Raw genomic sequence first — 14,011 nt, 5'->3', positions numbered from 1 at the left:
AGCAAAGAAAGGAAAGCATCCAAAAAAACAAAGACGCTATCCAAATGCCACACACTGTAGGAATCGGTCAAAGCGAAGCATTCTCGATTTGCTTTCCTGTAAATTTACCTTGCTAGGGCACCTGGCGGCTGTGAACTCTGTGGGAAACTGTGTAGTTTCGATAGTGTTACCGCTGAGTCGTCGTTATTGTCGACGTTGTGGCCATCGAGGCTTTCTTCGTTGTTTCCCATGTACTACCTCATTCCTGGCGCATACTGTATCGTACGTATGTGCGATGTTTGATGATTATCACCAGTATTGTCGTGTATGCTTCCTTGGTGCACCTCAAATGCTGTTTTCATCAGTACGATAACACAAAATTTTACATCAACACACCGCCATCTTATGAAGGACAATGTTTATGTGACACACCTAACGACAACCTTGCACACCATAGTATTCAACAATCATCCCTCCACAGGTGAAAAACTTCCATTTTTTATGGTAATTATGCAACCCTGCCTCTCAAAATTGCTCCAGAAAGCGGATGGCTTCATGTTTACGTTTGCAGTATATGGATAAAAAAAATAAGCACCGCCAGATTGGATGTCCTTACTGGACTCTTGCACTTGCTGGCCTGACTTTTGAGTGTACGTTTTCAGGGTTGCCTTAAATTTCTGTAGTGCATTATTTTTCTTAAACATTTTACTCTCATTTAATAAGGAAACAGTACTGCACAATATCTCGGTGGTTAGCGTGCCCGACTCCCAAAGGAACATTGCTCCTGTAACGTGGGTTCGACTTCGAATGAAGGCGGTTACGGATGGTTTTTCTTTTCTTCGCTCTATGATGATGATGAAGCTGGCGATGACGATGTGGCCTGACACGGACGGCCATTTTTATCTGTCCTCGATAACACGAGAACGGTCGTCAACATGGTAACGGAATCTAAAGACAGGACAGGACGAGGATAACCCAATTTCGAATACATAACTACCATCGCAGTAACATAAAGCAGAGATGACGGAATAAGCGCAGCACCTCCTTCGCAGAAAACGTGCTCGCTCTTATTGAACTGTTTGGTGACGGTAGACTAAGAGAAAGAGGAGCATTTGATGCAAGTGCTCTGCAGCGCAGTCGCAAATACGCTACACAACTCGGCTCCACGATTCTCAAGCAAAGGAAATTGACTCGGCAGTGAAGTGAGTGGAAAATTCGCAGGTCACGGTCATTGTCTTGGTAAAGCATAATGTTCCTTGATTTCCAGTATTATAGGAAACATCAAATTTGTCTCACACAGACGCGCGAAAAAAAAAAACGCCTACAGGAATTTTCTAAGATTTACGGCAGATTAAAAACACTTCGCTTGCAGTTACTATGACGCTGATGTTATGGTACAAAACACGCACTGAAATGACAGGATTCGCACATCACTTTACTCTGTATATGACTCAACAACTGCATGTACATTACGCAAAATCACTCGTACATACGGTCATCTTAAAAATGGCGGCCTACTGGAGAAGTCAGGCAACATTCAAGCGACGAGCAGTCCTCGTTACTCTCGTGAATCCGTTTGTTTCAATTGCGCATTTAGCTGGCGCGCACATACAGTGTTTTCGCATGGCTGTAGGCTTGGTTCATTTTACAACGAAAGCAAAGTGAGAACAGACCATGTGAGAAATTTTGATATCAGTCATAGGCGGTCAGCGAAGAGAAAGAAAGTGATAAATGGGCGCGAACAACTCTGAGAAGAACAACGTAACAATATGATCACTGCCGTCCAATGCCTCCGTTTGCCGCTACTCATGATGCATGATTCTTTTCACATTTGATCCCTCTCTATCCGAATTTGCATACTCCGCCTTTCCGTTCCTACAGAATCTGCAGTCCCGCAATGCCGTAGTTGGGAGGTTGAGACCGGTTGTGTACGCTGACTGCATGCACTAGTCAGTACACTTAGGTTTATGCGTGTTTTGTAGAGTGCCATGCACGATACTTTACAGATCTCCGCGCTTTATTTATTATGTTCACAATTTTCACCAGTTGCTATTGCTCAAAACACAATTTTATTGACTTAGCCATCTCGGGAAACATTACTAGTTCCGTTTGTTATAAAATGTAATTTAGCTTTGACTCACTATTCTCTTTTTCATTGTAAAGTGTGGAATGGCGAAATGACAGTTTGCAGTGCAAACTTTGTCACCTTTAAATTTTTGAAGGTTCATGGTGAGCCACGCACATATCAAAGAATTGTTTTCGTGTGAGAAGCACCAGCAGACTGAAGGTAATTTTTCATTGCCTGCACGTGTCTTGAATTTCTCGTGGCTAGATTTGTTGGTCAGCTTTTATTGGGCGTTCGTTATTAACTATGTTGTGCTACTAGAATTTGATACCATAATCCAAATCTATAGCAAACAATATCGTAAGCTGCATCTACCAGCAAATTACAAGCACAAATGAGAAAAACGAGGTGCCGAAGTCTAATTTTTTCTGCGAAGTGTAAGAATCATTCATTAAGGTTACCTCTGTAAGAAAATGACACTCACCGTTACGACCCTGGATAGACAGATATCACGAAGTGTTTCCAATGACACCCTAGAGATATTACACGAAAAACGGTGCTCTTTGGTCGAAACGCAGAAAAGCTGGGCATTCCAGGTGAACTTGAAACTTCTCACTAAAAATCTCCTTGTACTTCTGACCAAAGCCGTTTCTTCCCACAGAAGCGCAGTGCACTTGCACTGTGTAGCGAAAGTAACGCACAGGGGCAAGCCATGAACTAGCCACGTGAAATGAGTTGTACGGAAATAAGGAAGTGAAGAAAGCTTCCTGCACACAGGAAACATTCACGAGATTGAATTACTACTAGCAAAGCGAGAGAAATGTACCAGTAACGTGTGGCGCCTAAACTCCATGTCCGAAATTCCTCAGTATTCATTCATATGAAATTTATTGAAAAACCAAAGTGGCAGATCGTGAGTTTACCACGTATGATCATTCATTCAACCGATGTCTTAAATTCGTCGCCTGTGAACAAGCTGTGAGGTAAATGCACATCTCTAGTTAGAAGCAGCAAGAGACGATGATTTGCTAGGGAGCCTTTATATTAGTCGACTTTCTCATCATTCAGTTGTCTTTAACTTGTATGTTTATGTAATATTTTCATACTTCTGGAATTTATTATTTACATTTCTATTTAAAAAGGGATAGCCGATGCTAACTAAAGGCCCTGACATACCCTAAACATGATATATTAAAACAACATTGGTGAAGAATACTTCGCAGTAAGGGTCTTAATATCCTCCACGACAATAGTAGATCGCAATGACGTGCTCCAAGTATATCTACTTCGCACAGGGTATCGCAAGTTGAAGTGCTGGCTGTTACCAACGGAAGTGTCTAACAATACATTGCATTCATGATTACGTCTCGTTGGCTTTTACACTGGCAAAAAAAAGCATTCTTCGCCATTTTTTTTTGCTCGTGTAAAACCTTGCGCAACGTAATTGTGAACGTGCACCAACTAGTCCAGATCAGTGCCTTAAACATTGCGTACTTTAATGTATGTTGAATGTAGCACACCTTTTCTTTTTTAACGCAAGCACCAACGCACACATTCATGACTGCGGTGACTTGTAGCGTGGTTCAGGTCAGTGATATCGGTCACGCATCGTTGATAACCTTGCAAAGGCTTACGCATCTTTCGTGAAGGTGTAGCCCCGCATCGGCGGGCTGTCTGCAACAATGTGTCGAAGCTAGCCTCGCAGCTGAAATCGTCAGATTAGCGGGGTTCTCTGTATTCTACTAAACTTAGAAAGATGTTAATCCGGAAACTGATCTTTTAATTTTAGAATCACACGCACTTAAGTCAGTTGCTGCACGCACACTTTATGTGCAACTTTCGAAAGCTCCCCTTAAACGGCGACTGGTTAAGTAGTTTAGCTGTCCACTTTTCCAACTCGAGTGTGAGGACTCACCCACACACTCTCACACTGTGTGCTCTTAACTGTGTGGATTTGGTTATCGTCCATGGTATACTCTATTTCTGCTGTACGAACACGATCGGATGATGGAAGAATTCCGTTTTGCATGCCTCTTGGCAACATATCTTGGTCGTTAACTGCGCGAAGCCACATAAATAAATGGCAGTGGTGCAGGGAATCAATACCTCTGTACCAGCGAAACAGCCCAATAACACCGGAGCTGTCAAATTCCATGGCTACAAAGTTTTTCTTTTGGAGAATAGGCAAAGCGTGTTCGAAATTCACGTCACTGTTGTTTTGTTTTGTTATGGTTTTATTTATAAATAATGTTCTATATTATGGTAAATGACAGGGAAATGTGGAACGTTGCGCCGGCGCCAGTACAGCTATATTAGTATTTTTTTCTCTCGCAACAGTGATGGTCCTTCCACTTAAGCCAGTCAATGACAACCTGCGCTTACCTGTACTTTCCATTCAGAGTAAGAATTATAAGTAGCGCTTGAACGTTAGCGCTGAGAACTAAAAACCCGATAATCATGGCTCCGAAAATCGGACAGCGCGTGCGTGAACTGGAAAGCCCAGTGAAGAGCTGCAGTACGCAGGTTTTTCGAGTCTGGTTTTCTCAACACATCCCGGTTACGTGGAAACGAAAAATGGCTCATGTTGTTTTCACCATAACGACAATTCTAATCGATCCTGGCTTCTCCTGAAGCTCAAATATTACGCCGTTTAACCCGTAACGTTCGGTTAGTGAGAGAAAGAGAGAGCGAAAATAAATAACGTTAAGCTAAGTGATTCAACGCGGAAAGGCTACAGCTGGAGCAGCGTGTGTCTCTGGCCTGTCATATTGTGCAGGGAAATGCCCTGCGGGAAAGACCAGCCGTTTGGCAATCTCGCACATTCCCGGAAAGCTGCGCGAGAGCCGGCATCGCCATGTGGCCCCGGTCTGATTCTCGTAGAAAATCTTCACAAAAAAGGAGGCACAGCTGCTAGCGGCAAGCATTAAAACACAAGAATTCATAGAGCCACCCGTTGATCTGTACAGAGCCCGCGGGGCAATCCGAACGAAGGCGCCCAGAAAACTCATTACAAGTGTTGCCCGATCCCGGGGGAAATATAAAAAAAGAAGCCAGCGTTGGAAATGTAGGAACCCTGCCATCCCAAAACGAAACAAAGTCGGCATTTGAAGTTCGCTCAAACGTAAACTCAAAGAATCAACGAATGCCTCTAGCCCAGAGGGTAAGCGCTAGAAGGAAAGTTAGCACAAACACACTAGAAATAATTGGCGAAATTGAGTTATAACAACGTTATGGGGAAGTTAGCTGAATAGCGCATGAAAAGTTTTGCGGATAAAGACTTGGAGTTACGACAAAAAGCGTATGTTGCTCACCGTATAAGTAGTCTTAAGAGGCGGCAAGGTAATCAACATAAAATAAACAAAAGCTTAGCTCGACTATTTAAATCTCCGCCCACGCTTGTCGCATTCCAAGTGCAGTACGAATTGGGATGTAAGTTCTTCTGAAGTATGCGTGCACTGTAACGACGCCAATTTTATCGCATGTCGTTTGAAGAGCCATGATGGAGAATAGCGCACTACGCCGAGCAAGGGACAGAATGAGAAAACGCGAAGGAAACGACGACACTGTTTTTCTTCTATCCCTTGCCCGCGTAGTGCGCTATCTGCAATCATGACTGAACTGTTCCCACTTGCCCAAATTACCACCATTTTAAGTCGTTTGAGCACACGCGCGGAAGAACAGCAGCCTGTGGTAATCCATGGTTTTGGACAGGGCGCGCTTTGTTATGACACTTATCGAAGGGTTCACGCAGAAGTTGAAACACTGAAGGAAGCAGCCGTGCCACAACGATCAGTCTGGAGAAGCCTTCTGTACACGATGACAACACTGAGAGCACGGTTACACTGGAAGCATAGCGCGGGAAAGACGATCGACAAAGATTACACAGGACAAGCGCTAACTTTCAACACCGAAAATGGTTTTCGTGTTGAAAGTTAGCGCTTGTCCTGTGTACGCTTTGTCGATCGTCTTTCCCGCGCTATGCTTCCAGTGCAACTATGTATTACCAACCAGACCAAGCCTGCACTCTTCTGACCTAATTTTGCCTAATTTGCCGTGGCCTAGTAGTTGACAAATGAAAAAAAAATCTCAGGACAACTAAGCACTTATGAGTTCGGAATGCGAAAGTATTAATGGCCAGTTGAGCGCCACCGGGCGCTCCTTCGAGTTGTGAGCGCCTCGCGGGCAAGCGAACGCATTGATCGGCTTGGCCGGCTTAGCCCACCGGGTAAGGCACTCGGCTTCTGAGCGTGGGGTCGAATCTTCGAAACTCACTACCGCCAACGTCTTTCCTTTCAGAGTTATTTTGTTTTTAATGTATTTATTGATTTATAGCACTTACCGAGGCGAAGTTATAAGGCAGGCAACAGCTTGCGCGTGCAAATAATGCACGGATAAGCACATACTTCCCAGAGCGAGGATGACGGGGCGGCGTGGCGATGCCATCGCCCCCTCACACAACACCTGGCGCGCCAGCGTGGCAGCAGGTGCACCCTTTCAGTTGCCCAGCTGTTTCAGTTATCCTACGGATGTAACGGCGTTGCAGCCAATGATAATTTACGTACTGTTTAGCTGTCACAGATGCCAGCATCCTCGCTCAATGGGCCATTTGATGCTTTCACATAAAAAAATTGGTTGCAGACCTGCAAGTTTTGACCCAAAAACAATATGTGCTGTTCCTTATTGAAGCTTCTCCGGAATAAATTATATGCAGGGAGTGCAATTAATTACAATATCAAACTTCCGTAGATGAAGGGCTACTACAACAGGTTAGAGCAAGAGGCGCACTGGATGCCGGCTCCAGTCGTTGAGTAGAAAGTGAATGCAGGCGTGCAGCTTTATTTTGAATGAGCACAGCAAACAGGCAAGAACAAGAAAGATGCATTTTGATGCTGTCAGTCATTCCAAAATCAGTACGGTGCGAAACTCACACCTCCTTAGTTGTTTTTTTTTTCTTGCGCCATGCTTTATTGGAGGAACATGACCACGTGTCTCAGCTGTTTATATTTGTTATCATAGCCTCAGAATTGTACATTCTCGTTCTGACAACTCTTCATCAGGCATCTTTTGCATCTGCTTGTTCTGCACAATACAAAAGAACTACTAGAGTTGCGCATCCATCTTTTGGTTGCTTGGCTTCGATGGCGCTCTACTTTCCTCTATTTCTAGCAGTGTCCACACCTGTAGACGCATCCTTGTCAGTAGTGTTTAACAAATTGATTATTTCCCTGCAAAAAATTATGCATTCACATGTACTCTCACTGCAGGTGTCAGAATTAGGTGCATGCATGTCAATTGACAAAAGGGTGTGATGGGAACTGTTCAAATATTTCCCGTCACTCATCCCGTGGGATCGCCGTCGTCGAATCAGGAACTGGTTCGTTTTCAGAGCCATGGTTAATAGAGGGGTCTCTCTTTCGTGGTCTCAGCCTCCGACAACGTCCTCGCAAGCACACACCTTCGCGTACAAAACGCTGAAACCAAAAAAATAAAGATATTATTTTTGGCCACTGGAACAAGCATTCAACAACGAGGTCATTAGCGATGCACATTAATACCATTTTCTTCAACAAGAAAGGTACGAAGGAACAGAGACCATATTCAGAAGAAAGTCTATGCACTGCGAGTGCTTGCAATAGGGTGTCCCAGCGAATCATGATGCTGCACCACCGTTAGTGAAGGTAGCCGGCCGATGGTAGCGAACGCATACGAATGCAAAGCTTCGTAAATTTTGCCGTAGGAGCAGAAGTCGCAAAGCACTTCTTTTGTATGATGCTCTTGCCACTTATTTGCGACCTTCGCGAATAACAAACTTGTTATCGGGATTGACTGGCCTGCTCTTCCAAGCAGTGCTAGCATAATGTGCTGTGTATGTATGACTCTAGTATTTTTTAAAGTTGTTCTGCAGTTAATTGGAGATGCACAAAATCAAAAAGTGTCGATCGCCTTGCATTATACATGTTCTTGTTTGCACGATAAGCGGCAGAATAGCCGTTGTAACCTGCAAGTAGCAGAACTATATATTTGGCCTTTTGGAACCTCACAGTAGCTTCCGTTAACGCTACTTCACCTGTCTTCAAGATATAAGACAATCCAACCGCTACTGTTCCTTATGCATGAACTTATGTGTATGTACGTCACATCACAACGCGTAATGGTTGAAGTTACTTACCTTGCAAGGGGTACCGTCTTCTTCAAGTGCCATCCTAATGTGCCCTTCTGGCAAGTGACATAGGTAGACGCAACGCCTGCGTACCTTTTCCTTCTCGTGCACATGGGAAAAACAGAAAAAAAGTATGACCGTCATGCTATCTTTTCTCTGTGGAAACAAACTGCATGGTCCGAAGGGACCCTGAGGTGACGTCCGCATGGTTGCTATAACATTTTAACTATTTGCTTTCGTTATACCCTTCCGCTAAAACCACATTCTCAAGTTAATGCACCGAGATGTTTAATTACATTCACCACTGAAGAAATGCGTTTATTCAAGCTCTCCAGGTACATTTTACGGGCCAAAACCACGGGAAATTTAGTGGCACTGTTAGTGGTTATTGAATTGTGCGATACGGACTCCAGGTTACGCCTTGTTATCACATGAAAACGGGACGGCATCGGAGCCAGAGAGGAGAGTTTGCGTATCGAGATCGGCGGATAAGCGAAACTAGAAACTCCCTATCGTTCAACCAAGATCCGCCTGTAAAAAGGTGTCAATAATAACTTACTCGAGTGGCTCAAATCGGGCATAATAACCTGCATTTTTTTCTTAAACGTTGTTCGAAAAATCCGTTACTCGCTGTACTCCCATCCACGGTTCGCCCTAATGGCACTAGCAGCAATTAGGGGCACGTTTCTTTGGGGAAACTAGGAGGAATCAAACTCGCAGTGTTTCATTTTCTGCGTACTTTATCATTGACGTGCCGCAGTCCAGAGCGAGCGATTAATCATCATTGCATGGGGAGTTCATTGCCGTCTGGCATTACTGCTGCTCACTCAATGCGCAAACGAGCTCCACCCGCGACGAGAGGGAAAAAACACAGTGAACGCGATCGTGTTTCCAAGCAAGCTTCATGTATAAAATCTTTCATTCAGTGCAATCAAGATACACTGCAAGTATCTGCGAAAGCATTCGACAAACAATAATTCTTTATAAGCCGCGTAAATTGTTCCTTGCGCGAGGACGAGCCGCTTTCAACCGCTATGTCAGTTCAGTGTATATAGAATTCCGGGGCTCAACGTGAAGTTTTGGGTGCTATCCCGGCCGTGACGGTTGCATCATGATGGGCGCGGAGTGCTAAGATGACTGTGTACCATAGGCTAGGTCCTCGTTAAAGAACTAAGAGGGTTGAATTTATTGTGCATTAATCTCCCACTACGGCGTGCCTCATAATTAGTTCGTGATTTTGGCACTTAAAAACCCGATAACTTTATTTTGAACTAGTCACTTCGATCTATATACTCACCACTTTTGTGCGCAGACGGTGGCAAGTGGAGTCCGCAGTGAACAGGCGTGCGGTCACTTCAGTGAACACCCCTGTGTGCATTAGCCATCCAATTATAACCATTCACTTATTAAGTTTTTGAGGTGCAAAAAAGAAAGCGTTCAAATTAGTTAAAAATACAGTGCATGCTTGTTTACATTTTTTTTCTTTTTTTCGTCGATTACATATAAGCAATAACAATTGGACCGGGTCTTTAGGCTACATGGGTAGGTGTAAGCGGGGCTGCACTTTTATTTACAGAGCGTTCGCTAATTTCTCCTTAATTGGTTTAAACAAGTGGTTTGCGCATCCTATTCAATTTTACAACATTACATGTCTAAACGCCGGAGGTGCTTAGGAAAGAGAACAGAATACTTAGTTTTTTTCCTAGGTTTAAATATAACAAGCAGCTTAAAGCAGTATACAGCGAGCAATTATTTTTAGCTATCCTAAACATTTTTTATTAATGTTGCACACTGTACGAATATGCAACTTTAAACAGACAGCGGCTTCAAAAAAAAAAACGTCTTGTTTCAATTAGGCAGAGCTAGAAAAGGTGTAATATACCGGCAGGCTGTGCTTATTCATTTCTTTTGCCTATTCTGCAGCCAGTAATTGTGTCGGGTAAAGTATGACAGCAAATTAAAAATTTATTTCCTTGTTTCTCCATTAATACTAGAATTCATGGTCGGGATTTGAACACGGTAGGAAAGTGTCACAGACACGTAATATTCACATAACACTGCTGCATGAAATAAATGCGTACCAGTACAACGAATTCGCATTTATGAACGTATTCGGTGCACATGAAGATGAAAAAGAAATTATGTGAAATTCAATTACTGTGGTAGCACTAAAGGAATACTAATGCCCTCCAGAATTTGAGTCCTGTGACTTGGAAGATCACAAAATCAACGTAGCTATGAAACAGTCATATTAGCAAACTTGACATGAACGTTTTTAAAGGTGGATGCAATACTTGTTAATTTTCGAATGAAAACTAATCACCGACCAGAGGGAGCATCCTTTCTACCACTAAAGTTGCCTTAACGCTTGCCATCGACACCACATTTGTAATGAAGATGTTTATACCAGCCTACAAACTCCGGCCAGCTGAATCGCCGATACTGGGGATGCGGGGTCGCAGATTCGCGCTAGCCATTGACAAATTTGAGCTGGAATAAAATATGAAAGCAAAAAAAACAGTACGCCCCCTTGCCTTCAGAACCTGTATTACGCGTGCCACCTGGTGACAATGAGATGGGACGTGCTTATAGATGGGATCGACTTCAGTGCAGCGACATTAGGACGGTTTGTGGCCAACTCGCTCATCGGTTCACCGGTTATTCGAATTCGAAAACCAGATAACCGGAGTAATTGGCTAGGCTGCCCGTTTATTCGGCTATAACATCCTGATTAATGTAGAAAATTGGGCGTGTTGGTACGCATTTCCAAAAGGCGGCAGCGCAAAACAACGGGATGGAGACGAGGCCACAAGGGAGAGCACTCGTTCTTGTCGTCTCGTCCCCGTGCATGTCTTCTCGCGCTTCCGCCTCTTCAAATATCCAGCTATTCGGATAATAAAATATAAGAATAAATGTTTTTATTTTTGGGCATTGAAGTTCTTTGAATTGCTGTATACTTGGTGGCGCGAATGTCGTACACGAAATCGACGAATTATTCCCAGCTACGTTAAGACCGTGCGTGGATTTGATTATAGCCTGTTTTTGAAGGCCGCGCTCAGAGCGAAAGTAAACGGGATAAATTTATTTCTGTGTTCACCATCACATATCGATTGCCATGATCTCCAGCGATATGACGTCTCCCGTCACCATTGTCTCTGAACTGGGGCGCCCAGCAGAGCTCGGTGGTTGCTGGTTAGAGTCATTACTTCTCATTTTAGGCTATAAAGACCTCCCATACGAGGAGCCAGATGCTAGGGAGGCAATCCATATCAATGTTAGAGAGATACTGAACAACATGGCGCCTCGAATTAGTGAAAGGGGGATACACCCGCCGTGGTTGCTTAGTAGCTATGGTGTTGGGCGGCTAAGCACAACGTCAAGGGATCGAATCTCGGCGACGGCGGCCCCATTCGATAGGGTCGAAATACGAAGCCAGCCTTGTACGTTAAAGAACCCCAGGTTGTATTCCTCATAATCAGATCGTGGTTCTGGCACGTAAAACCCCATACTTTAATATAAGTTATTTAAGGGGAATAAGCACTAGCCACGCAGAAGCAACAGCATTCCACGGGCTGTTCAATGTCCAGTTCTATGTCAGTCAGCAGCCTCGCGCAGCTCGCCGATATATATATATATATATATATATATATATATATATATATATATATATATATATATATATATATATATATATATATATATATATATATTATACATATGATACATCTCTATTATTATTTAGTAATAACGTGTATATCCTCTACAACAAAATGACAGCCCCCTCTTTTTTGTTTGTGTTCTTTAGAATATATGGGTTGTTTCGATGTCTTAAAATAAGGAAGTGAAGTTCTTAATATAATATAGGCTGTGAATTATTCCTCTTTGCACATTATATCGCAATGGACGCGATGAAACCAAATATTCGAATGAAGTATTTTATTGATAGCGCATATTTACATTCAAGTATACGATTAGCCGGCTAACCGGTTAATTAAATAAGATGTCCTGTATATTTAATTAATATACGGATATCCAGATAACCAGTTTTCAAGGCCAGATCCACTTCTCTTCGGTTAAACTGGATAGCCAATTTGACGGATATTCGCAAGCCATACTTTCAACCCAAAACTCGTAGACGTGTGCCCTCCTTTTGGCTCACACTGGCGTGGGAGGCGTCGCGCTGGTAGCGAACAGTAAAACATGTCCAATGACGCTATTCTAGGGAAACGAAGAAAATGCTTACTTATGATGCCTAATCTAAAAAGTAAGGTACACACTTACTTCCTCGTGGCCGCTTCTACATGAAAAATAGATTAAATTACTCAACTATGCGTTGGTGTACCTTGTAATATTTACAGGCAAAATACAAGAAAACACGACGACAGGGCTATGGCTCTTGCATTTAAAACACCTATTCGCGAAAATCTATTTCGAAAAGCTTGTACAACATGTGCCAATTCGGGAGGGCAGAATATTCAGTTTCAGTGACTGTATGGCGACATTCTATCAACCACATTTTCCTGACTGCAACAATCACGCATCGACCTTCTCGATAAATAATTCGTGACTATGGATCCCTTAATGAGTGGTCGCTACTTACCGAATAAAACCACTGCGACAGTGAGCGCTACCGACGTCTTCATTTTACCAGTATGTGTTGTACGCTTTCGCACATGGGGCACTAATAAATGAGCTTATTTACGTCCGAGAGCTAAGAGGGCGCGTCCAGCAGAGGCTTCACCAAGGAGTGCGCTTTCTATGAGAAGAACTTGCCTCAAAGAGAGAGTGCGTAGCAACTTAGAGGAAGAGAAATGAAACAAGAAAATAAGACATTAAAATTGGCTAGGTCGCACATTCACACAAGGCAGGCGAAATTCCCTCTAAGGCTCTGTGCCAACACCGGCCAGCCGTCGGGCAGTCTGCTGGTGACCTTGATCGGGCAAGCCGCTGGGTTTCTCCCTTAATTACGCAGCAATTAGAACGCGTCACGATAAACTTGGCGCGAGAAAAACGAAGAACAAGAGAAGAAAAAAGAACACAAAATGCACGCAGCAAACACCTGACAAACGCAGTTGTCACGCTGTGCTGCTTTGTCAACATGCTTGCGCTGACAACGCATAGCTCGGAGCTTTTGCTATTCTCCCGGTTCCGTCGTCAGGCTTTGAATGCATATCGCAACACGTGACTTCTTTGGTTATGAAACGACAATGGGTCACAAAAGGCTGCGTGCATGCGTGGGGCGTCATTTGTGTTTATCCTTCATGCACATCGCAAATGTATGCGTGCGTCATTTGCGCGCTCGCGAAATGTGCCTTCGTGTGGTGTTGATGCAAACACGTGCATCTGCTGAGGTATACGGCTGACCGAAGGTTGTTGTCCCGTCTTGTCTGACAAGCTGTCAAACCGATTCTCTTCTCCTGCGCCAACATAACGTGAATTGGTAAGAGGCCGCCATGTGCAAAACATAAAAACAGCGCAAAAAAAAAAGGAATAGAGAGGACACTGACACATCATTGCTTTTGTTGCCTTTCAAAGCAATCTGATCGTGTCATCTGCAGCCGATTTTATCGGGGTTTTTTGTTTCGGTTTACGGCCACAATACGTTCTTAGTAAAAGTCGTTACTCATCCAAGCATGCTTCCACTTTTGCTTCGTATCCTCCACGTCATCCCTCTTTGCACTTTTGCAAGTGGCTTTATAAGATGCTTTGTGCTAGAGATTTGTGTCGCTGTACCTTATTATTAATAATAGCTCTGCACACTAATAACAGTCAGGGGAGACCGCAACACGGTCACGCCTTAAGCTCTT

General features: G+C 43.6%; 1 protein-coding gene across 1 annotated transcript; it reads right to left on the bottom strand.

Moving 5' to 3' along the window:
- Positions 1-6,877: 6,877 nt before the first annotated feature.
- LOC135917741 (uncharacterized) lies at positions 6,878-12,938 on the bottom strand. Its single transcript, XM_065451328.1, has 4 exons — positions 12,805-12,938; positions 9,502-9,572; positions 8,214-8,303; positions 6,878-7,515 (listed from the first exon to the last, which is right to left on the bottom strand). Exons 1-4 carry the CDS (start codon positions 12,845-12,847, stop codon positions 7,378-7,380), a joined length of 342 nt encoding a protein of 113 aa, XP_065307400.1. The 5' UTR covers positions 12,848-12,938; the 3' UTR covers positions 6,878-7,377.
- Positions 12,939-14,011: the final 1,073 nt, after the last annotated feature.

This window comes from Dermacentor albipictus, chromosome 2 (assembly GCF_038994185.2).
Source record: "Dermacentor albipictus isolate Rhodes 1998 colony chromosome 2, USDA_Dalb.pri_finalv2, whole genome shotgun sequence".
NCBI classification, from domain to species: Eukaryota; Metazoa; Arthropoda; class Arachnida; order Ixodida; family Ixodidae; genus Dermacentor; species Dermacentor albipictus.
The sequence above is the reverse complement of the archived record's forward strand: the minus strand, read 5'-3'. Positions and strand labels throughout refer to the sequence as shown.

Coding starts and splice junctions, on each gene's coding strand:
- LOC135917741 (XM_065451328.1), bottom strand. CDS start 12,847: ATGAAGACGTCGGTAGCGCTCACTGTCGCAGTGGTTTTATTCG. Junction 9,573..12,804: donor TGTCGCAGTGGTTTTATTCG/GTAAGTAGCGAC, acceptor TAATGCACACAG/GGGTGTTCACTGAAGTGACC. Junction 7,516..8,213: donor AAGACGGTACCCCTTGCAAG/GTAAGTAACTTC, acceptor TTTTGGTTTCAG/CGTTTTGTACGCGAAGGTGT.